General features: G+C 37.5%; 1 protein-coding gene across 6 annotated transcripts in view; it reads right to left on the bottom strand.

The window, feature by feature from the left end:
• The window catches only part of PTPN21 (protein tyrosine phosphatase non-receptor type 21), a 64,729-nt gene that overhangs the window by 28,023 nt on the left and 10,788 nt on the right, over window positions 1–25,918 (bottom strand). For all 6 annotated transcript variants that reach the window (XM_059059514.2, XM_067027927.1, XM_067027925.1 and 3 more), the window contains 6 exons: window positions 9,435–9,604; window positions 5,889–5,986; window positions 4,260–4,327; window positions 3,378–3,448; window positions 1,013–1,100; window positions 539–627 (listed from right to left, as the gene is read on the bottom strand). In XM_059059514.2, coding sequence (XP_058915497.1) covers window positions 539–627; window positions 1,013–1,100; window positions 3,378–3,448; window positions 4,260–4,327; window positions 5,889–5,986; window positions 9,435–9,604 — 584 coding nt within the window. The remainder of the gene's footprint in view (window positions 1–538; window positions 628–1,012; window positions 1,101–3,377; window positions 3,449–4,259; window positions 4,328–5,888; window positions 5,987–9,434; window positions 9,605–25,918) is intronic.

Genomic DNA, 25,918 nt, shown 5'->3' with positions numbered 1-25,918 from the left:
AGCCAGCTGTTAGCACATTGCTATATATCCTTTCTGTCCTTCTTACTAGATACATTCCAAGATTTCCACAAATGGATAGTATCACTTTTTTATAATCAAGAAAAGAAAAATCAACATTATAAGAAGTAATTGAAATTTGTTTAGATGTTGGTACTTTAGGAATTTTGGTACAAACTAGAATCAGAGAAAGGCCTAGAGCTTCCACAAGAAATAGCCCCGGAAACCAGAGCTCAAATGAAAAATTCATACCAAGACAAAGAATGACCTTCATATGGTAAGAAAAGGGTCACACAGTTTTAAGCATTTCATAAGCAGGCCATCGTTACAAGCACTATTTTCTACAATTTGGTTTCAAGAAAGTATCCTATAAAAAGAACCATTGCAGTCAGGTGGTATTTTATTCTAGGAAGGGCATATTTCCATTTTCTAGTGAGGCCTTGGGAGAGATTGACTTGTGAGCGATATAACTACCACAGGTACTAAAAAATATCACCAACAAGAGCCACAGGAAGCGCACAGAAAGATGTAAGAAAACTACCTAAATATCACAGGAGGCCTTCCATTCTTATGTTTCACAAAGATACCGTCGAGACACGCTCCGATGGATATGTCGCTGCCTTGGCTATCCTAAGAGGAGAAAGCGGAAAAGGAAACTCAGGCAGCAGATGCATAAGAACCACAATGACCACACCTACGTCCCTACTCTTGTGTCCCAGACAGGAAATATTCAGGAGACCTATGCTGAAGGCAAAAAGTCTACAAGGTATAAATATATCATCTTGTAGATACATATGAAAACAGAGTTGGGCTCCTTAAGGAACTCTATTTCAAGAGCACTTTCAAGAACAAAGCACAAAACAGGAATGTGTTTTACTACAAAATTTTGGTCACAAGGACCTCAGCTTTTACATTTCTTTGGCCTTTGCACAGCAGGGCATCCCTGGGCTTCCCCGCTCTTCTGGCAGAATTACTAAGATGCCTTTGGCGAGCCCGGTCTTCGTGTCACGCTTACCTTGGCAGGGTAGCTCTCTTCTCCATAGCCGTCCATTCTCTCTATCTCCTGCATGTACAGCATTTCAGCATCAGGAGCTGTCAGCCCTCTGCAACCCAAAAGAAGTTAGTCAGATTGTTCACAAAACTAAAAAAAATTTTTACGAAAAGCTTCTCTAAAAAAACTACGTAGCAATTTGCCATAAAACATTAGAAACATTTCAAGTTTCTAAGCATCTGTGATTAGTTATGTCAATGCATCAGTATTTACCGAAAACCAACTGCATGCAAAAGCACTGTGCTGAATGCTGAGGGTTAGTTATGTAAGATCCTACCCCTCGTACTTTAGGCAGGTAAGGGGAAAGGCAGGAAATAAAACCACCACCTAAAAAAATCTTCAGTGAAAGCTAGAATTCTTTCTAAACCACCAAAGTATCAGGCAATAATACTAAGCACTGTGTGCTAAATTGCAAACGGTAAGTGCTGCAAGTAAGGGAGAGAAGATGGAAATCCTTTTCAGCTCCGGTGACAGAATTACAAGAATGGGTGTGTAGGTAGGAAGGCACTCAACTGCACGGACATGTGCCTCTCCAGCCTCATCTGCTGCTGCTCTCCCACACCCACAAGGCACCCCACACTGCGACCATCCCAGACGCAGCATTTCTTTGAATATACCACATTCCCTCATGCCTCCGGGCCTTTGTACATGTTAATCCCGCTTCCTGGTATTACTTATCACCCACTTGTGTACCTGGTCAATCCCTAATATCCTTCAAGACTCAGCCGACATGTCACTCCTTCTTTGTCACCTTCTGTGACTGCCCTGAGTCTAAGTCAGATGCCCTTACTCTGTGTAGAACCACCCCATTCTGTGCACACCTCTCCCCCGCACCCATTATCAGTATTACTATTACTATTACAATGGGCTGTCCTGCCTATCCCTTAAGATGCCAAAGCAGGGAATACGTTCTTTGACGGCAGATCATTGTTCTATTTATCTTTGTGCCACAGCATTGAGCACTCTGCCTCATACAGAATAACAGCACTAAACTATCTTTTAAGGAGATGCACAAATGAATGAGTGAAAATAACAAAAGATAGTGATGTGTGCCTGAGGGGTTAATTATGCTGAAAAAAAAAAAAGGTTCATGTGGACAGCAGAAGGTAAAGCTGGAACGGCAGGATTTAACCAACTTGTAGGAAGCCTTTAATCCCAGGAGTAATGAACTTAGGCTGGTGGAAAGCAAGAAGAGATTCATATTCATGAACATTTGAGGAGAAGAGGGGAGACAAGTAAAAAGTGATATTTTAGGAAGATTAATCTTTTGTGAGTGACTGTATGGATTTGAGTGGGGACAGATTAAAGGCAAAAGGTTATTTTTAATGAGAGGGGGTGAATAATAGGTTATAATTAGACAGACCTGGGTTCAAATCCCACCTCTACCACATGTAACTTTGGGCAAGTTATTTAGTCTTTGTGAGCTTGATTTTCCCAATCTGTAAGGAGATAGTAACATTTACCTTAAAGAATGATTATAAGAATTTAATGATATATAAAGTACTTGGAACTGTGTAGTATTTGGTTTAGAATAAAACCTAGCATTCTGGGCTTCCCTGGTGGCGCAGTGGTTGAGAGGCCGCCTGCCGATGCAGGAGACACGGGTTCGTGCCCCGGTCCGGGAAGATCCCACGTGCCGTGGAGCGGCTGGGCCCGTGAGCCATGGCCGCTGAGCCTGCGCGTCCGGAGCCTGTGCTCCGCAACGGGAGAGGCCACAACAGTGAGAGGCCCGCGTACCACAAAAAAAAAAAAAAAAAAAAAGAAAGAAAGAAAAAAAATCCCCTGGTATTCTCTAGCACAGGGTTTTTGGACAACACGTACAGATTCACTCTCAAAAAAGTCACTATCTGCCCAGAAGCAGGGGTCAGGGCAATAAGCACCACAGCTCTCAGCACAGCTCCCTCAGAGGACAGAGACACAGCTTCCAAAGGTGTAAGGGGGGGGACTAGAGGGGCGGACACAAAAGAAAACATCACATCTGCCACATCACTAAAGAAAACATGTCTCCCTAATCTTGCATTAACCTACACAGGACCGAGTCACCACCAAAACCTTTAAGACATGGGATGAAGAACTGTCATCCTTCAGTGACTGCAGCTTTCAACATTCTCAGTTTCATCAATGATAAAAAATGAATAATAAATGAGTTAATACGGGTAAGCACTCATAAGAGCACTTGGCACGCTGTTGAGAGCTCTGCAAAGGTTGGTTCCTGGTAACTAGCATTAGTAGCAGCACTAGTAGTCAAGTTCCACATTTAATGGTGTCAATGCGTGGTTCAAATTCAAACAGGCATTAGTTCTAAACTATTTCCACTTCTCAGTGTCACCTGTATTTCTGATGCAGTAAGGCCACTTTTTGGGTTGCTTCTTCCAATACTTTTTCATCTTGTAACCACTCCTGGAAAAAACATACTGCAGTAAGTATGTAAGCAAATCACCCAAATTCCTTAGAAGGAATCCGTGCTACTGACTGTTACTGACTCTTGCCACCAGCAGGCAAAACTAGGGCTAGTTAACGTGTGCAAGCTTTGCTTAAGGACATAATCATGATCTTTCTAAGGAATTACGTGGCTTCTGCTCAGGAGCCAAAACACTTGCCCTGCCTTCTCAATTCATCCCAGAGAAAGTTTCCGATGAGTTATTTCAGTTTGGTAACATCATCAGCCAGTTCCAAGCCCAGCACATAACACCTTGTGCATTCCCTGGCTGGTTGTGTAGACGCTCGGAGGAGCGTACCACCTCCCACAGTTGCTCCAACACACAGTTTCCCTGTCAATTCCATCAGTAGTGACTTTAAAATGTAGAAGGCAGTGTCTTTTTGTCATCTACTCCTTAATTTGCTGATGAGAAACCAAACCCATTTCGACATCCATTTCAACATTTGACCCTTCAGTTAAAAGCAAAACCTTTATGTGGTTCCTCAGAAGCTGGAAAGCTGTCCCTCTCTTTAGACTCACATCCAAACACAAGATGAATTTCTCTGGTTGCAGTCCAATGACCACAGACCCTTCTGTTTCTGTGGGTTTACAAGGACCAGAAGACTATAACAGGTAAAAAGCATTTACACTTGAGCTGTTTATAAGAGGAAATTGATTTTTTAAACTCTATTCCTGCCTAGTAAGTCTACTATATGGACTTCATTTCAGGGAATATTAAGGGTATGGAAATAAATTGTTTTTAAAAAGGCCCAATGTCAAAAGAATTCTTACCACAGGAAGCAAGGCAAATTTCTGAAGAAAGTCCTGGGATTCATACTGATCAAAGTCACCAAAATCAGCTATATAAAATGACAAATATTCACATGTCAATTATGCTTAACTGGAAGCAAAACATGCAGAACTAAATTCAATATGCAGTATACAGATGGTGTGCTTATGATTTAGAAGTCAAATTTGCCTTATAGCTTATAAAGTGTATACTTTAAAAATACCTTTTTAAAAACATTAGTTAGGTAGATTCATGTGTCCTGACTTGGAAAAAATGCCTTTTAATACAGTGAAAAAAACCAAGTTACAAACTATATATAAACCATCTCTTTTTTTGTCATTAAAAAACAAACAAGGGGGCTTCCCTGGTGGCGCAGTGGTTGAGAATCTGCCTGCTAATGCAGGGGACATGGGTTCGAGCCCTGGTCTGGGAGGATCCTACATGCCACGGAGCAACTAGGCCCGTGAGCCACAACTACTGAGCCTGCGCGTCTGGAGCCTGTGCTCCGCAACAAGAGAAGCCGCGATAGTGAGAGGCCTGCGCACCAGGATGAAGAGTGGCCCCCGCCTGCCACAACTAGAGAAAGCCCTGGCACAGAAACGAAGACCCAACACAGCAAAAATAAATTAATTAATTAATAAAACAAACAAACAAAACCTACTTTGTAATCATATATGCTTACTTATGCAAAGAAAAATGTCAGGAAGAAACCAAACCATTCATGGTAGTGATTATCTCTAGGGAAAGGAATTCGATCATCTGAATATGTTACAGCAAGATGTATTTGTTTAGAAATTTTTAATTGTTCCCAAAATTAATAGTTCAGCAAAAAGCTTAGGAAAAACTAACTCTTAAAGCCAAAGATGACACTTAGGAAGCTTCAAAGTACCTTGAAAAGGAATGTGGCTCCATGTGTATCAGGCATTTATTTGTCTAGAAATGATGTATGTCTCCATGCCTAATATCTGATGGAACTTTATTAATGATTCTTCTGATTAAATTTCAATTCCCAAGATTAAATGCCAGTTATCATTTGAAATAATGCCCCATCAGAAGTCTTTCCAAAGTATATTACATACATGTAAATACATATAAGATTAGACATGTGAAAAATGACAGTTAATTCAAAAATACTTGTGAAATGCAAAACTATCTATTATGATTGACAATGTTCTATAACCTAGGACAACTGAGAAACCAAACAAATGACGTACGCTTAAAGTATAAGCGAATGTAACCTCATCAACCACACTGTTTGGCTGATCTTTCTTCTGAAAATATTAGATAGCAGCAGATCAAGTTCCTGAACTAGAGGAATACACAGCATATTAAATGCTATACATGTGTGTGCGTATGTGTGTATTTCCTCTCTATTTTTGTTTGGTCTGTGTGCTCTGTTGACATAACATGTTTAACCTTCCAGAAGTCTCGTATTTCACTGAAGTAATCCAAACTCATTTTTTTCCCCACAAGGAAGCCCCTTAGATAACAGATTATTTCACTAATATAAAAAACTACTTTATAGTAGTTATTTTCTATAAAGTCAGTTACTTTAAGAATCCCTTGCTGTTTCTGTTTAACATACATTTTAATCTGATAGATCTATTATATTATCAATTGCCATTATTTACCTTGAACAGCTAAGCCTGCTAGCTGAATTGCTTGTTCTAATGTACAAGGAATGTTTCCTTCCAAGATATCTTTCTTCAGCTGCAGATAATACTGATACCTATAAAAAAAGGTCAGTTTTTAAAAGTCAGTATCAGTATTGCCTCCACTTGAGACACAATGCATTTTATCATAATTTGGTAGAGGAGCATAAACTAGCCAAAACCTTAAGCTCAGATGATTTCAAAGAACGACAGGAACATGCTTGACCACATCTATACCGACAAACACACACACACACACACACAATAATCAATTTACTGAGTCACTTATCCTTAATTGTAGTTATTTGAAAGCTACAAGCTACAACCATCTAGAAGACAGCTGGTCATCTGTCTTATACCCTGTAAAAGTCTCTAAGTTTTGTCCTTTTTCATTGGAGACATAGAGAATCGATGGCCAATCTTTACTTTAGAAATTCTGACTAGTAACTTGGTGATGTAAGACTTTTCCTAGCCCTGGACAGTAAAGCCAGAAGAAAATGGTTCCTGACATTTCAGACCAGCCTTATATTAAAATATTCTTTGATGAAATATCAAAAAGAATAGTTGCTAAAATGCTTTCTTAATATTCTCGTGATGTGGGTTTACTTCTGTTTATGCTTTCAATATATAGGGCATTAGTTACCAGCACAAGCTTTAGTCAAGCAGACCTAGGTTAAATTCCAGATCTCTGATTTAGCATTTTGCATGAACTTGGGCAAGTCATAATCTGTGGGTTTAAGTTATCTCTAGTAAAATGAGGGCACTATCACCCCTTCACAAGGCTGAACATATCAAGGAATATATGTAAAGCTCTCAGCATAATACTAGAACATAGCTGGTACTTAATAAACAACTGTTATTATTATCAGCAATCATCTACTTTCAGCCAGTCAGCAGCATTTCACCTGTATCACTTCTCCATTTCGATAAGCTCTATAGTGAAGATTTATTCTGCCTTCCTCTTATTTTTTCACTTAGGTGATTACTAGGGCCTACTATGCATCAAGCATTGTTCTAGATGCTGGGGATACGGTGTTGAACAAAGATACAGCAACTCTCTGCCAATACGGTCTCTAGAACCATCTTGAATCCAGAATCTCTTCCAGGTTTGACGTCTGTGAAGTTCAACCCAGTTACAGTTCACATCTGAATTCCCCCGAGAGCCCACCCTTTTAATCATTTCACATGTCTTTACATTATCCTATTTTAGCTACCTTTGACGTTTCCATTCTTTGTTACCAAAAAACTTGACCGGAACACCTTCCTTGTGAACAAGGATTTAGATCCCACTTATCCCCTTCCACCTGCTAGTAGAACCCACAGACTTCCCTCAATCAACAAACAGAATGCTGGTAGCTCTGAGATCTTGTCAAAGAAGAAACCTTGAAACATTCCCCCAGGCAGCTCCTTTCAAACACCTAAAGAGGTCTATCTATTGAATATGCTGTCAACATATTCCACTGTAAATATTATTGGTTCTTTCCTTAAATCAAATCATTGGAAAGCAGGTCCACACTCCAGACTAATGCCTAGATTATGGCATATACATTCCTAACTGGTTTCCTGCCTACAGTCTTGTCACCTATAATCTAACTTCCATGATGGGTGATCTTTGTAAAATGCACATGTCATCATTCCCATCCATTAAAATTCAAAAATGTCTGCCCCTATTGATCTATGACTTTATGACTAGGCCATTCCTTTTTTCAAGTCTCTGTTCTCCCCTCGAAGTAATGTCTGAAATTCCCTGAAAACATCAGTTGCTTTCACTATCCCCCTACTTTGCACAAGCTACTCCCTCTAACTAGAAAATTCCTTGTAAAGTCAAGTGAAAAGTCAACTTCTTTACACCCTGTTCATGTTCCCCACATCCCACCCCTAGGAATCCAGTGCTTTAGTTGAAGCATGTATTATCATAATATACTGTAATTGTTCATTTACATAGACTGTCAGTTCTACCAGATTGTGAGCAACTCCTCCAGAGTAAGAGTAAAGCATATCCATTTGTATATTCATCTCCCACAGTAACCAATATAATTCTCACATACCATATTATATCTTCAATAAATGTTTAAATAAATGAGTCAAAGTGGTCAGTTGCTGTTTATTCCTCCTGGCTTCTACTTCTCTCTTCAATATTTATGTCTCAGATCTGTTTTATAGCCACTTCACACTTATCCCTACAACCTGATTCTAGCTTCTTTGATTATCCACCTTCTTCCAAAAATTAACTCTGAACTCGGTACTTAAAAAGAATATTCCACAAACACAGGGCAGTACCAGGTGCTTACTATCTGCAAGGCATTGTGTTAGATATTATGCGAAAGGCAAAGTTAAAGAAAACATGGGTTTAAAATCTAAGGAAAAGATACGAACATAAATAACTGTAGTGAAAGGCTGTGACAACTGCCATCGTAAGTACAAGCAAATTCTAGAATAGTCTGGAGAAGGCAAAACTCATTCCAGCCAGAGGGACCACAGAAGCTTTATGGAGGAGGTGCCTTTTGAACTAAAATCAGATGAACAGGATTCCAGTACATATTTATGAAAGAAAGGTCTAGGACACAAAGGGGAAAAGGCATGCAGCATGTTCAGCACACTAGAAGTAGTCCAGCTTGGCTCAAAAGTAATGTTAAACAGGGTTAAAAAGATAAGGTAGTGGTGGATTTTGAAGAATGTGAAAGGCAGGCTCAAGAATCCAAATTTGGTATAAACAAAAAGGTCCTACTGTAAAGCACAGAAAACTATATTCAATATCCTATGATAAACCATAATGGAAAAGAATATTTTAAAAAATGTGTGTATATATATATATATATATATATATATATATATATATATAAAACCGAATCACTGCTGTACAGCAGTAATTAACACAACATTGTAAATCAACTGTACTTCAATTAAAAAAAAAAAAAGAATCCAAATTTGATCCCTTGTTTTTTTCTTTTGTTATTGTCAAGAAAAAAAAGAACATTTAGTTTCTCTATCCCACTCCTTAATACATTCTACCCTTGCTGCCTTTGTCCCTTTTAAGTGCACTTATTGGCCAAACTTTTCTGATCTCAAACACCTCCCCCACCTCCCCTTCGCCCCACACCTATGTACAGAATACTATGGCTACTGGTGTCAGAATTAGAAGGACCCTTCTACACATTTCCTTGAGGAGTAAACACAGATTTTATAACAATTTTTAAAAATCTCCTCTCTCATTTCATTGTTACAAAGGTCAGAAACAACTCAACAAAAACATGAAAGGTGACATCACTACAAGAAGAGTTCACAGCCAGGGTAAAAACATCATTTTTCCTTTTAATCATTCCTTCGTGCCCCGTGAGCCCATAACTCATGCAACGTGCAGTAAAGCACTGCGGCTCACCACATACCAGCACCTCCACGTAATACTGAGGCTAAAAATGCAGGGGCAAGAGGGCAAAGTTTAGGCTTATCTCCTGACTCCAACCTTAATTTCACCTTTTTAATTTCACTGGATTTCCTAGAAACAAACAGCACATTATTTCTTACCTGGTAATCTCCTGCTGCAGCTGTGAAACTGAAGGCACATAAAACACCACTCCAAAATAGACGGTAGGTTCCAATGCATATTTATCCAGCTGCTTCTTTAGAGGTTTTTCCAAATCTACCCACCGGCGCTGGTTTTGCTTGTTGTAGTACCAGAGGCTGAAGTAAGTGATCTGGAAAGAGGAAGGATCATCACTGAAGGAAGCAGAAATGTACAAAAGGATTTAATTGCTCAAATCCATGACCTGGGACCAAGTGACAGTCTCCTATTGCTTCTCTTCTCAGAAAGGGACCACACCAAAACCTGAAGGGGAAAAAAAAAGGGAGGCAAGACCTATCTCTACCTAGATACTCATTCAGGAAATAGAGGCGAAAAATCAGTTACGCTTGCAGACTATTTCTTGAACCCTGAATAGAAAAATGTCTAGACATCAGAATGCAGCAGGTGCTACAGGATTTTGCATAAGTTCAAAAAAAAAACACGTAAAATGTTTCATTTTTTAATTATCAAAATAGTACATTACCGTAATTAATATTTTATAATAAGTGTAACTGGGGTTTGACCTAGTTGAATTCTGACTAGTTTTAATCCAACTTGTCACTACGCTCAAATTTGGCATCTATGAATAAATTACTTCATGTAAATAACAAAAATTCTAGTAATAACGATGTAATTGCAACTTTTCTTTGCCCCCCACAAAGTTCACTAGATACAAATTTAAGCAACTGTAATGCTATGGAGGTAAATACACACACACACACACCAGGAGAAAAGCTATATACCTAAAGCAGTAAAATAACTTAAGTGTCTTACTCAGACGTTTAAGAAAAATGCCCAGATATGAGCATTCAAATCTTAGTTGCTGGGTAATAAACTGTTCTAGTAAATCAATCCTAACCCTGGGCCTCATCAACCTGAAAAAGTGCTAATGCACTTAAGGGTGGTTGAAATGACAGCCTCAGGCCACTGCTAATATTTACCTCAAAAATCCATTTACAGATCAAGGCAATGGAAAAATCACTGCTTTGTTCTAGATTCTTAGAGTAACACTGTCAAATAGAACTTCCTACCATGATGGGACTGCTCTGTATCTGCACTCTCCAGTATAACACACATGTGGCTACTGGGGACTTGAAATGTGGCTAGTGCAGCTGAGGCACCAAATTCCCAATGTTACTTAATTTTAACTGACTTAAATAACCGCAAACATCTAGTGGCAATTATACGGGATAATATAGATTTAGAGCAACAATAGAACAAGAACTAACACTCAGGCCATTTCTTTAACCTGTAATCCTAAAAAAATGAGTTTTTAATTTACAGAGGAAAAAGTGACCTCAATATTAAAACATGTCCTCAATATTAATAATTTCATCTTACAATTTTTTACAAAGGAAGAACTATACCTTTAAAATGAGTCTATTAATCAAAGAAATTCAACAAGGGTGAGGAATGTATCCATTTTCCCTTTATACCCAAACGGCTAGAAAAGTGCAGGAATTCAGTAAATTTTGAATGAAAGAATGAATATTCTCCTGCTTCTCAGTTGCCACCCAAGTCATCACATACGAATGGAATATTTTGAACATCTACTATGTTGGACCAGGTTCTGTTCCAAGAACTAGAACAATATCATAGATTAAATCACCCCCATTACCTTATCAAATAGATACTTGTTGTGTGTGTTACGCTCTAAAACCAGTGTTTCTCCAAGTGCTGTCCTTGGACCACCTCTACCAGAATTACCTGGAGAGCAGTGAGCCCTACAAAGCTATTAAACTCTCAAGTAATTCTCATACTCATTAAAGTCTGAAAATCATTGCACTACAGCACACCGCCCCTCCAATGTTATGTAGGAGATAGTCATATGAACAACCTATCCTTGTAAAGCTGTGTGGAAATCATTATTTTTAAAAATCCAAACACACTTTAATACAGCACAAAGTCTGAGTTCTACTGTTGTTATTTTCTGAAGTTATGATTATATCTATAAAATAAATTATATGTTAGCTGTAGGAAAAGAATAGTATCACATTTTTGGAAAACAGGTACTATTCCTATTCCTTCTTTCCTTCTGAACTGCAACCTACAGAAAAGAAAAATATGGTAACTGAAAGAAGATGTAGCTAAAAGTCCAAAGTCCTGGGTTTAATTTCCAATACTTGCTCACTGTGAAGTGGAAAAGTCAATCAGTACAATTTGGTTTTCTCAAGTGTTAAATAAGGTAATACCTCCCTCATAACTCCATCATGAGACCTAAATGTGAAACACATATGAATGCATTTTGCCACTAGAAAATGATTATATTTATAAAAGATTATTTAGTTTCACCCACTCTGCTAAACACCAACAAAATCGATTAAAGACCCTGACAAAAAAAACTTTTCTAATTACATTTATTTGGATTGATTACAACACAATACATTTCTGTTCATTGTATTTATGTTATGTGTTCTATTGTAGAACTAGACTGCATGTACCATGTTCGGTCTATAAAACATACCACTGCTATGCAATTAATTCAATAAATATTTATTTTTTGCCAAAAACACAGAAGACTGGGCATTCTTTAGAATCTAAAACTGTTTTGGTCCTAACGGTATATCACTTTTAATCAAAATTAAAAGGTCTTAAAAATACTCTTTGTAAACATTACTTTTCCCTTTAAATCTAGTTGGACCTGAATCCTCCAAATACAAAAATTTGAATAGAATTATAAAACTATAGGTTTATTACATAATTTGTGGCTGCACCTTTTGTGAACTGATCATGATATACAAAAATATCTGAATAATCTACTGGCATTCTAAAAATAAGCACATTCTAGAAGAAATAAACTCTTAAAAATCTGCTAAGTTTATTTTAGCAATGCATTTATTATGCCACATATGGATAAAAAATCAAGAAGTACATTTGTAAAATTGCATCATAATTAGCTTTTTTATTTATAAATTATATACCTTATAAAGGAGTAGCAAGAACTTTGTGCAAACAGCTGAACATAGATTTAGCAAATTATTTATTGATTAGCTATTTTAGTCGTAGGAAAGTCTAAGATTTTAGACATTTGAACATTAACCCACTTTATGTTGTAGTAAAGTATTTGCTTTGGTACCTGTCCCTGTGTCCAAGTTCTCTCTTAAGTGGTAGTTCAGGCTAGCCAAAATAAAGTTTGTATCTTGTAAATACTTCCAAGGAGGTATCATATTTCTAAAACTGCTCCCAGAAACGTTTATACACATATGAGTAACTAAAATCTCATATTATAACCCTTGGACTCAATGCTTTCTTAGAATTTCTACACATACATACTGAAATAACAATGTCAGATTCCAGAGATTTTATAATATAATACGGTTTGTTCCTAAGATGAGTATGTAGAGTTTGAGCAATAAAATATTGTGATTAAATTTCATCAGGCATAGAATTTTCTGTATAAGTCCACTTTGGGGTTATTTGTCTTGGATGACAACCTTGAGAAGCCGGATAATTAATTCCCTCCCCCCACAAAAATATTTAAACCTATCCATAAAACAAAGGGGGAGGGGGAATCAAAGACAAGTAGAGAACATTTCCTTCCTCATTCTATAGGCCAGCATTATCCTGATACCAAAGCCAGACAAGACACCACTAGAAAAGAAATCTATAGACCAATATCCCTTTTAACTGTAAGTGCAAAAATCCTCAACAAAATACTAGCAAACTGAATCCAACAGCATACTGAAAAGATTATACATCATGACCAAGTGGGACTCAACCCAGGAGTGCAACATAAAACAATCAATGTGACATATTATTGATATGAAGGGAGAAAAACAACCATCTCAATTGACACAGAAAAAGCATTTGACAAAACCCAACACTCTTTCATGATCAAAATACTCAAACTAGGAATACAAGAGAACTTCTTGAAAGCATTTATGAAAATCCCCAGCTAACATCACACTGAATGGTAAAAGATTGAAAGCTTTTCCCCTAAGATCAGGAACAAGACAAGTATGCCCATGTTCAACACCACCAGTCAACACTGTACTGGAAATTCTAGCCAAAGCAATTATGTAAGAAAGCAAAATAAAAGCATCCAAACTGGAAAGGAAGAAATAAAACCACCTCCATGCACAGACGACATGATCCTATATATTTTTTAAAATCCCAAAAAAGCCCCTACCGAAAAAACAAACAACAACAACAAAACTACTAGAGCCAATAAACTCAGCAAAGTTGCAAGGTTCAAGGTCAACATGCAGAAATCAGTATGGATTCCATATACCAGCAACGGAAAATTCAAAAGGAAATTAAGAAAACAATTCCATTTATAATAGCATCCAAGAGAATAAAATACCTAGAAATAAATTTAACCAAGGAGGTGAAAAGATGTGTATACTGAACAATACAAAACATTGCTGAAAGAAATTAAATGGAAAGATATTCTGTGTTCACGGACTGGAACACTTAATATTGTTAAGATGGCAACACTACCCAAAATGACCTATAGCTTCAAATGCAATCCATACCAAACTTCCAAGAGCCTTTTTCACAGAAATGGAAAAGCCAATCCTCAGATTCAGGTGAACTGCAAAGGGACCCAAATAGGCAAAACAATATCAAAAAAGAACAAAGTTGGGAGACTCACACTTTCTAATTTTAAAACTTACTACTAAGCTACCATAATCAAAATAGTGAGAAACCAGTATAAGGAGAGACGTTTAGATCAGTGATACAGAACTGAGTCCAGAAATAAATCCATGTATCTACGGTCAACTGATTTTCAACAAACGTACCAAGACTATACAGTGGAGAAAAAAAGTCTCTTCAACAAATGGTTCTGGGACAATTAAAGATCCTCAATCAAAAGAATGAAGCTAGACCACAACCTCATACCACATACAAAAATTAACTCAAGCTGGATCAATGATCTAAATTTAAAAACGAAACCATAAAACTCTTGAGAAGAAAACACAGGAGTAAACCTTCATGACCCTGAATTTGGAAATAGATTCTTAGATATGATGCCAAAAGTATGAGCAACAAAGGGAAAAACATATATTCGACTTCATCAAAATTTAAAACTGTGTGCATCAAAGAACCAAATCAAGAAAGCAAAAAGACAACCTACAGAATGGGAGAAAATATTTCCAAATCATATATTTGATAAGGGTCTAGAATCTAGAATATATAAAGAACTCACACAACAACAAAAAGACAAACAACTCATTTTTAAAAACAGGCAAAGGACTTCAATAGATATTTCTCCAAAGAACACATACAAATGGCCAAGAAACACTTGAAAAAATGCTCAATCACCAGTAGTAAAAACCAACCCAGAACCACAATGAGATGCCACTCCATACCCATTAGGATGGCTATAACTTAAAACAGAAAATAAGTGTTGCTGAGGAAGTGGAGAAATTGGGACCCTTGTATATTGCTGGCAAGAATGTAAAGTGGTTCAGCTGCTATGGAAAACAATTTAGCAGTTCCTCAAAAAATTTAAACATATAATTACCATGTGACACAGCAATTCCACTCCTATATATTTTCCTGAAAGAACTAAAAACAGGTACTCAAACAAATACATGTAAACACATGTTTATAGCAGGACTATTTGCAGTAGCCAAAAGGTGGAAACAAGCCCAATGTCCATCAGTAGATGAAAAGATAATTATGGAATATACATACAATGGAACATTCTTCAATCATTTTTTGAAAAAGCAGACACATGTTACAACATGGCTGGACTTCAGAAATATTATGCTAAGCGAAAGAAGACAGTCACAAAAGGTCACATGCTGTATAACTCCATTTAAAGGAAATATCCAGAATAGATACATCCATAGAGACAGAAAGTAGACTGGTGGTTGTGAGGTGTGGAAGTAGGGAGGAATGGGGAGTAACTGCTTAATAGGTAGAGGATTTTCATTTAGGGTAATAAAACTGTTTTGGAACTAGATAGAGGTAGTATGGTGAATGTACTAAATGCCATTGAATTGTTTACTTTGAAATGGTTAACTTTCTGTTGTGTGAATTTCATCTCAAAAAAGATAATTTTGAAGATCAGAACCACTCCAAATCAAAATCAAATACAGAATTTTTAAACTTTATTTTTAAATGTTTAAATACATCATATTCAGTGTATTTGAAAAAGTCTAAGGGGAAAAAAATGAACCAGAAATAGATGAACCTAGCTACCGGTTAATTATATTTTCTATTTTCTAATATCTATACTTAGGTCAAGATTTTGTACAGTTTGACAAATACCTGGCAAACTCAACTATCTGAACATAAATGAAAAACACTGAATAAGCAAAAGTGTGTTTGAGTAATGAAAAAATTTGTCAAAATCAAAGCAATAAAGTATATGCCTTTGACAAAGAAGAAATTTCTCCCTCCTCTTTTACAGAACTTTTTTTTTTAACACATACTTGTAATGAGTTTAGTAATCTGGTTATCCAATTAAAAGCAGATTAAAAGATGACAAATTATGGAAATTCCCTGGCAGCCCAGTGTTTAGAATTCTGTGTACTTTCACTGCCCTGGGCCTGGGTTGGATCCCTGGTTGAGGAACTAAGATCCCACAAGCCCACAGTGCAGCCAAAAAAAAAAAAAAAAGACAAATAAAGGAGAAAGACTTGTTAAATAGCATGTGGGCAGCAGCAGGAAGTGATGGGTAACACTGTTTCACCAAGAGAGATCTACATACAAACAAAAATCCTTTCAAAGGAAGTTATAAAGAATTACAAAGGCAAAGTAGCCTGGAATTATTTTTCAAAGGAACAAATATAACTCTAAACATTAATTAGTCATGTATTTAATAACATCCATTGTTGCTAAAAATTAGTCAGTGTCCTTTTGTAGACATTGAGGGGTAGATAAGTTTATAAAGCTTTCTAAAAACTGGCATTAAAAATAGTTTGAAAAATAAAATAAATAAATAAATTTATTAAATAAGGGGGCTTCCGTGGTGGCGCAGTGGTTAAGAATCCAACTGCCAATGCAGGGGACACGGGTTCGAGCCCTGGTCCAGAAGGTTCCCACATGCCGTGGAGCAACTAAGCCCATGCGCCACAACTACTGAGCCTGCGCTCTAGAACCCGCTAGCCCCAACTACTGAAGCCTGTGCACCTGGAGCCCGTGCTCCGCAACAAGAGAAGCCACCGCAATGAGAAGCCCACGCACCACAACAAAGAGTAGCCCCTGCTCACCGCAACTGGAGAAGGCCCGCGCACACCAATGAAGACCCATTGCAGCGAAAAATAAAATAAATAAATTTTTAAAAAAAGTCTGGACCAAAGAGTTCTCCTTAGTTATAAGGCAAAGTTAGTTACTTCATTTCCCAAATATAGTTAGAAAAATAACTTATTTTATATACAGCTTTACAGTACTTGAGCCAACTGTGGTTTCATTACTTCACTTGTAAGTTCAACCACATTTCCCAAAGCCATGAAAGATATTCCAATTTTTTGCTGTTTGGAGAACTGCTGTTATTTCTATTGATGTTTCCTCCAGGGGGCTATTGCAATTCCCATAGCTGCCACTAGCACGGTGTAGTGCCAAGAGCACAGACTGATGGTCCAAAGGCTTGGCTTCTGAATCCTGGCTCCACCACTCACCAGCTCTTGAGCAAGTCACTTCCTCACTGAGTCTCAGCTTATCCATAGGGAAAATAACACGGACCCTGCCTTCCTCAAAAAGTTGTGGTAAAGTACTTTGCAAGTTTTAATTGTGCTGATAAAACTTAAAAGCACTCAGAACATTTGCTATGAGTACATTAAATTTAGCAGATAGGATCTCTTTAGGTGTGTCTGAGAAAGCAGAACAAAACTTGAGTCAGTTATGCTTCTTCCATGAAAATAAAAATGTCCAAATAATAGTCAAACTAATGTCTTCCTTTTATTTAAAATTACCGGGACCTTTTACTTATTTATTTATTTATTTTGCTGTACATGGGCCTCTCACTGTTGTAGCCTCTCCCGTTGAGGAGCACAGGCTCCGGATGCACAGGCTCAGCGGCCATGGCTCACGGGCCCAGCCGCTCCGCGGCATGTGGGATCTTCCCGGACCGGGGCATGAACCCATGTCCCCTGCATCGGCAGGTGGATTCTCAACCACTGCGCCACCAGGGAAACCCTACTTATTTATTTTTTAAATACAAAAACTTTGGTATAGACAGGCTCCCTGTGTGCCTTAAATTTCAACTATTACCAGTCATTACTTGATCTAGATATTTCCTCAGAATCATGTTTTCTCTTCCTTGAGTCCAAATTTTTGGGGTTACACACATCCTGTATTGTTTATGGGATTGGTTTTATTGTAATAAAAATTTCCCCATAAACCAGCCTTTAATAATTGGGTTTTTGGGGACTTCCCTGGTGGTCCAGTGGGTAAGACTCCACGCTCCCAATGCAGGGGGCCCGGGTTCGATCCCCGGTCGGGGAACTAGATCCCACATGCGTGCCGCAACTAAGAGCTCACATGCCTCAAAGAAGATCCCGCGTGCCGCAACTAAGACCCAGCAAAAATAAATAAATATTTTTTAAAATTTTAAGATAAACATTTATATTTAATATAAACATTAAAATAAATATTTAAAATAAATGAATAAATATTTAAATAATTTTAATGGTTTTTGGTTCATGCCTCCCACCACTCCTAACTATCCAGTACCTTTCCCAATAAGAAACTTTACCTCCACTTGGCTTCTCTTTCTCACAGCTCCCTCTACTCCCACTGTGACAAAAGCAAGCTGACTTGACCTGTGGGAAACTCATTCCATTTGAAGCCTCTAAATAGCTGAGTCTTCTAGCATCCTCTAGATCAATCCTCAATTATCACTGAATAATTTTTGTGAAACTTCCTCACTGTCATGTTTATATTCACACTTTCCTATTTTGTTCTGAATAAACATGTCAGGAGTTTTCATAAAGTTATTCAATGATTTTCCCATAGCTGTTTAAATGTTTCATAGCTACTTCCCTAAAACTGTACAGACAACTGTGCCTGCTATGCAAACTACAATAAAAACAAAAGTTGCAGTTACAAAACTTGGCTTCTTTCCAGACACAACATAGCTGACTTACTTTAAAAGAACTAACATTTACTCTGAGAACAAGGTGATTTTGATAATTCAGCTTTCTGTTCAGATGAAAAGACAGTTTACGCATTTCAGAGCTTGGATAAAAGGTGCAGTACCCCAAATTACAGTCATTTAAAGAGACACCAGCTATTATAAGCAGGTCCAAATCCTGTCAGAATGTAAACCCTTTCCAAATCCAAGTAATTTCTTGTCTAATTATTTTAAGAGTCTTTTTAGTTGTACTATTTTTAAAGTAGAGGGACATACAAATTAGCCAAAGGGTTTTTTAAGCCACTGATGCATTGAGTTTGATAAAAGTTAATCCCATATAAAATTGCAACTATAATTTTATCCTGATGCTTTTCTTAGACTAGGCAGAAGTCAGAAGACTCTTCAGCATGAGGGAGATGAGAGGAGACAGCACTAGATAAAGCCTATCCCTGGCAGAGATCATCTAACAAGGGCAGTTAGCAAGTATTAACCTAATTCAAGTCTAGAGCTTACCTCTACACGGTGTGTGCCATAAATAATGAAGCACTGCACTTCTTCCTTTTGACAGATACTGTGATGTCACAATGCCTCAAAGCAGAGAGTATTTTTTTTCACCTTCTGTTTAATTTCAATCCATTTTCTTCTATCATTGGTTAAATAATACATTACCTATTTGACAGTCAAGGTTACAATATACAATATCACTGTACTCTACACATGAGGATTCAAGAAGATGACAATCAAAAGTACATCTTAGTCTTGAAATTATACTGAAACTTATTAAGTTGAAGCCCAAGTAACTGAAGTCCTCAAATGACCAGATTTTGTTGTTGTTATTGGAGCATTTAACTTTCAGGAAAAAAGTAAAACGGTAAGCCAATTTCTTGAAAGAAGGTCCAGGACATGAATTGGGATCACTATTTACATAGAGGACTGTTCGCAGCTTTTCTACTTACCATCCTGGACAATAAGATGCTATGAAGAAACAATGATCCTGAAACACAATAAGCTCATTCTTCAAAAAATATACTTTCTAAGGAAAATGGACTAAAGTCTTAGAAAGATTCATCTTTTCATTCAATGAATATTGATTGAATACCTACTGTGAGTCAAACACTGTTCTGGGTGGTAGGGATACAGCACTGAACAAAAGAAAACAATTCCTGCCCCTCAAGTAACTTACATTCCAGTAGGAGGAGAAAGACAAGCAATTATCTGAGAAGTTAGATACTGATAAGTGCTATGAAGAAAGGTATTCAATTATAAAATTAAAATGTCAAACATGTTTTTAAAGAGTAAGCTAGAATTAAACAGGAAAATTTAGTACATATAACATTTTACTACACAAAAATGACAGAAATAACAGATGTTACTGCACACACTTTCAACATCAAAGGCTGATGTTCTCTATTTGCACTACCACATACGAGGTTACTTTGTTTAGGACCCACTAAACTGAGGGTAAAACAGCCTCCCATTCTTCAATCATTTTAGTTAACTCGTTTGTTATATTGCAGGATCATTTCTTATACGCCATTCCAAGAAATGAATTGGTTAGATTTCTTTTTGTTCAAATCTCCTAAATTTGGGCCTTTGGGGACTTGCTTATTAGCTTAATTCACAAATGCCTGTGTTTTAGGGCAATGAATAAATAGTAGCTGTTCTCTTTTCATTGAGAGGACAGGGAAAAAAACAGATGCCCTCAGTCTAATTTGGCCCGTAGTCCAGTATTTATATTTCAATTAAGTCACAGGAAAAAAACATTTTTCATGTTTTCTTGAACTCAAGTCATAGTTACTCCTTCTATCTTGTCTCACTATAGACAGTTTGTAGTGTGAGCAATATTTTTAGAAGTTGTAACCACACAATGTTAACATGAGAAGAAGGGCTGAAATGGGTATATTTAGGAGTAGCTGCTTATTTTTCTGACATTCACTTTTCTCAGGTTAAAATTATAGCTGTTTTATGTTATACAGAAATGGTTATGGGGAATTCCCTGGGGGTCCAGTGGTTAGGACTCCGTACTTCCACTGCAGGGGGCACAGGTTCCATCCCTGGTTGGGGAACTAAGATCCCACATGCTGCACAGGGTGGGCAAATATATATATATATATATATATATATATATAACCCCCCCCACCAAAACTATAAATGAATATGAGCCTTATACATTTCAAGAAAGAATCTAGTCACATTTAATATCTATTGCCTAAAAGAATATTATTACCCAACATATTTTCCATTGCCTTAAAAATATATATGTATAGCAGTTCCACTGTTCTCAATAGCATTACCATGAAAAAGCTGAGGATGATAAAATCAGGGAAATTACTTTCATGGTTAAAATCCTAAACAGATACACATGAAGAAACTCATATGCTCCTCATTGAGGATCAAGGAATGGGGTGGGGGGTTGGAGGTACATAACTCAGAAACATACACTCGATATTTTTTAATTGTTTAAGTACCGTAACTGGTACTTAACTGTTTAAGTACGTAACTGGTACTGTTTAAGTACCAGTTACATTTTATTAGAAGTTCTACTTAAAAATACGTAAGATATTTTCATTACACTTAGAAGTAGAAGAGGATGAACTACCATTAATATGTATGTGCTACCAAGGGTAATAGGAATTATTCTCTATTATCCTATATCCAATTACCCTATATTCAAGGGATATAATGATAAAAGTCTCAATTAAAAAAAACAGACACAAAGGTTAAATGACAGAATCATGACTTGCAGAAGAGGAATTAAAAGTGGAATAACAATTTATAGTGGCCCTGTCCCCATGCTCATAATTCACAGATGGTAGAACAGAAACACTTGGGTGGTGTGAACCGCTGTAACAGGTGGAAATAATATCTGTGTGCACAGCAGCTAAATCACAGTGATCCAGTTCTATCAATAAAGGCCGCAAGCGCTTCAACAGGCTCACTGGTTCTACCACTTTTTCTTGTCTGGATTGCAGATTCTGACTCTAGAAGCCCCCAAGTTCATCCAAGAGCAGTGCAACCAGATCTTGCTTTGGAAAATCTCTCGGCAGGGAACTCTCCTGGGGTATATTTCATCAGACTGCTACTTCCAACTCTGCCAGGGAACAAGCTCGCAAAAGGCTTCCTATCAAACAGCTCTGCCCTCAGCACTTCAGACATTCCCAGCCGTGTCTTGTGGCCTAATCATGATTCATGTTCCGTCTCAGACTTATCTTTCTTTGCCTGATGTGACTTCAAAAACATATTTTAAACAAAATAAATTGTAGTAGTAATTAAAATAAAAGATAACAAATCTCAAGAGTACTTTAAACAATCTCCATCAGATTTGGGAGGCTGCACTGTGCCAGGCTGTCCTTAAGGGCACGCGCTCCGTGGCAGGCCACCGTCACTGGCCCAAGGTCACATACTGGGAGGAAAGATGCTGATCAAGAAGGCAGAAGAACTAGTCCCGCTGTGGTCTCTGCCACATAACCATGAGCAAGTTACTTAACAACTCTTTGTCTCTGTTCACCATCTGTAAAATTAAGATGGATATGAGTACCTCACTCACAGGATTGTTGGGGAGCAAAATAAGCGAAAACATTAAAAGCACTTAAAACAATGTTTCATACGCAATAAGTGCTCAAGTAATATTAACTCTTATTATCAGAGTTTAAGTCCCCTTAAACAGTATAAAATGTCATATTACATCTTCTGTAGTATAGAAAATTCTACACTTAAATGCTTCCTTCACTAATGGGGCTTTCTCTTTGGCAATTTTTCTTTCTCTTTCTTTCCTTTTAAAGTAAATTGTTTTAAAAAAATACAACAGGGCACCCGTGGTGGCACAGTGGTTGAGAGTCTGCCTGCCGATGCAGGGCACACGGGTTCGTGCCCCGGTCCGGGAAGATCCCACACACATGCTGCGGAGCGGCTGGGCCCGTGCGTCTGGAGCCTGTACTCTGCAACGGGAGAGGCCACAACAGTAAGAGGCCCGTATACCGCAAAAAAAAAAAAAAAAAAAAAAAGAAAGAAACAATTGGATTGCTTTTCTTTAGGAAAATGGCAATGGCTCAAAGGAAAAGTAGAATGTCATTGAGGGAAAAGTGTTAAACCTGCAGCTGAAAGACCTGAACTCTAGCTGGGGGCTGTCACTTACGAGTTGCCCCAGCCAGGCCCAGGGGGTACTGTAATGGACAGTGAAGTCTGCACTCTAGCAAGGGGTCACAGATATTGTACAAATAATAATATGTAGTTTTAGATATAGTCTTCATTATTAAACATGCTTCATTTTTCTTTCTGTTATCCTACTGCTATGTAGAATTTAAAAGTGTTCTTTCCCTTAAGTCACCATTCAAACATAAATCTGACTTCAAAATACATGACAGAAATAAAAGTACAAACAAATATGCATTTGCAAAATATGGGTGAGAATTAAGGTTATTTTCTAGATGATTCATTCCAAACTCTGGGAGGAAGAGAAAGGGTATTATAGGGAATATCCTTATTCTCAGTGGTATAGTTGTGAACTTAATTGGTTGACTTAATGACAACACCTTGAGACATTTTTCTCCAATCCATCTTTCTCAGTACATTATTCCAACCAATGAACCAATTTACACGATGAAAAAGAAAATGGAAATGACTAAAGAAAAATAACTCTATACTACAACAGGTGTCCTGCATCGGGACCTCCCCTTGGTCTGGACACTACCCATCTCTGAGACAGTGGGAGGAGGAAGGAAGTCAATTAACTCAGGATTAAATTAAATATACCTAAAGCATCTAGTACAGTGCTAGGCACCTTGTCAGTACCCAACAGAAAGCTATTGTTACTATCCCGTATCATATATGAAAGAAACAAAATCCAGAGAAGTTAAGTTGGTTTCCTTGGGCCACACAGGTAGTGTACAGGGATTTGAACCCATATTCAACTAGCACCAAAACTCCACCTCGTTGCCTACAAAATGCCCTGCTTTGCCAACTGCAGTTGAATTTGATGGTACAAAGTTCAATCTGCTAAAAATCCACTTGATATCGAAATTGATTTGTCAAGTCAAAGTTTGAGCTGTCTAAATAACTGTAACACGACTGAGCAAAGACAAGTTGTTTTTATATTCACAAGGAAATGAGCTGTTTCCACCCAGCATGAAATTACTTGTGTATTTTCTTAGCCTGCTCAGTTAAAGCTTGTTCAAAATAACACAATTACTCTGTCCTATTTATAAATAAAAACTCTGCACACCTGTTAGTGATTTCATTTGGATGATCTATATAAGGTGGCACAAACCCTTGACAGAAGTTATTTCTATAACATGCTGCTACTTCTCATATAGGATTTGTGACATGTGTGTTTCTTCTAGTGAAATTAACATCTTTTTCTTTTTTTTTTTTTTTGGAAATTAACATCTTAAGCTGATTCTTAAGAATTTAAATTGCCTCTGGGTATCCTGTCAGTTCATTAAAAGATAAATCCAAGTGACATTTATTTATGAACAAACCCCTTGGAGAACCAAATAGGAAAATACTTGCTAAACCAACATATTGTTAAGACAGTGATATGAGCAAAGGCTTTGTTAACAGAAAAGAAAATGCCGGGTTCAGGTAAGGTGTGTTATCTGACAAGACGAGTGAAGTACAGCACTCAACAAGTGGCCGGGGGATTTGGTTAATGTATGAAGGAAATATGAGTCATCCATTCATTCACTGGAGAACTGTCCTAGGTGGACACAAAGGTGCTGTTTGGTAGGGAAGACAGACTTGGATCTACCATCAGAGGTACCATAAAGGAACTACCATTCACAACCTCCTCCCTTTCCTCCTTGAAGGGAGATTTTTTTTTTCCTTAACATTAATTGTCCAAGTGAGGAAATGAATACCCCATATGGCCTTTCTTGAGATCTAAAGATAAAGGCTATTCAAAACAGACATTTGCAGGGGAAGTGGGGGAGGAGTGATACTTTAGAGGCAAATTATTTTCTTAAAAATATGAAGGTCTTGAATTTTTCACAAATTTTCCATCCTACCACCACCTTCACTCTGGAGAAGAGGAAGATTAGGGAAGAAAGATACTGTTAAGCCGAGAGAAGGGGAAAGATTGCCTCATGCAAGAGGCTTCTAGGCCCATAGCCTGAGCTCATAGACGACTGAAAGAGGGGTGCATCCAGGACCCACCTGAAGTTGTATGCAAAATTCTGCATTTTGATCAGAGTCTCAAAGGGGTCCATGTCATTTATAATTTTAAAAGTTCAAGTTCAAGCAGAAGTGTGACAGATACAAACTCAAATTCTGGCTCTTCTGCATATTAGCTGTATGATTGCCCAGATTTGCACAGCAAATCACCCCATTTTTTAGAACTTCAGTTTCTTCCTTTTAAAATGGAAAAGATAATGCCCAACTCATTGTGAGGATTAAATGAGATAAGATATGTCAAGCTTCCAGCATGACAATGTTCATCCACCCGCGAGGAGGACAGCAGAATTATAAGGAATTAGATCTGAAACCATATACACCAAAAACAACGACAGAACTTAGACAGAGCCCCTAAAACACCGTCAGTTCCCCATGTCTGCCATTTCGTAACAACTCACAAACCTCCCCCTATGAGCAAATTCATCTCAATTCCATATGGTCATGAGACCACACTATTATGATAGACCACTGGTGACAGAGATTCAAGGACATCTCCAATGTCACTTAGGTGAAAAATCCAGCACTGGGAGAAAAACATCTCAGACTATTATCCCTTAAATTTATTAGAAATTAAGTAAACAGGTGTCCAAATTCTATAATAACTTGTGTGATAATACATTATTCTAAAATGCATATCTCCATTTTTATATGTATAGCCCCTCTACTTATTTATATGACTAGTTATTAATTATCTAGACCAAGTAAGACAAATAGCAGAAAATCTAAAATCAAGAAAAATCCTTGCTCATCTATAATCAGGTTTGGCCTTTGGAAAGCTTTCTTTATCTAGGTAGAGAGGCCAATCTAAGATTTACATTTGCTTCAGATGGTCCAATAGATCTTACTGAACTATTTACTGATCCTTGCCTATACATCAATCTTACCTGTTTTATAACATACATACCTGAATGAAAAACTACTCAGCCCAAAGGTTAAAAAGTTTGCAGGTATTATACTCTTACCTTACACGTATTTCAGCTATTTTTAGAGTCCAAATGAAAACAGCTAGTACAGAAGGAAATGTGCATGAAATTCTTGAGGTCTGCTCAGATAACAGTCAAGATAGGTCAGTGGATATTTGGAATACCTAAGACACTGATTTAAAATAAAACACTCTGAGGGCCAAGAACACTTTCTAAAGTTGTGCTTGAGAGTAATGGTTTGTATTAAGTGCTTGATTCCTCTCTATTCCAACAAATCCCTTAGCCAAAACATTTCTCCATTCGTCAGAAAACATTATAAGAACCTGTTCAA

Source organism: Kogia breviceps, chromosome 3 (genome assembly GCF_026419965.1).
Source record: "Kogia breviceps isolate mKogBre1 chromosome 3, mKogBre1 haplotype 1, whole genome shotgun sequence".
Lineage (NCBI taxonomy): Eukaryota > Metazoa > Chordata > Mammalia > Artiodactyla > Physeteridae > Kogia > Kogia breviceps.
The sequence above is the reverse complement of the archived record's forward strand: the minus strand, read 5'-3'. Positions and strand labels throughout refer to the sequence as shown.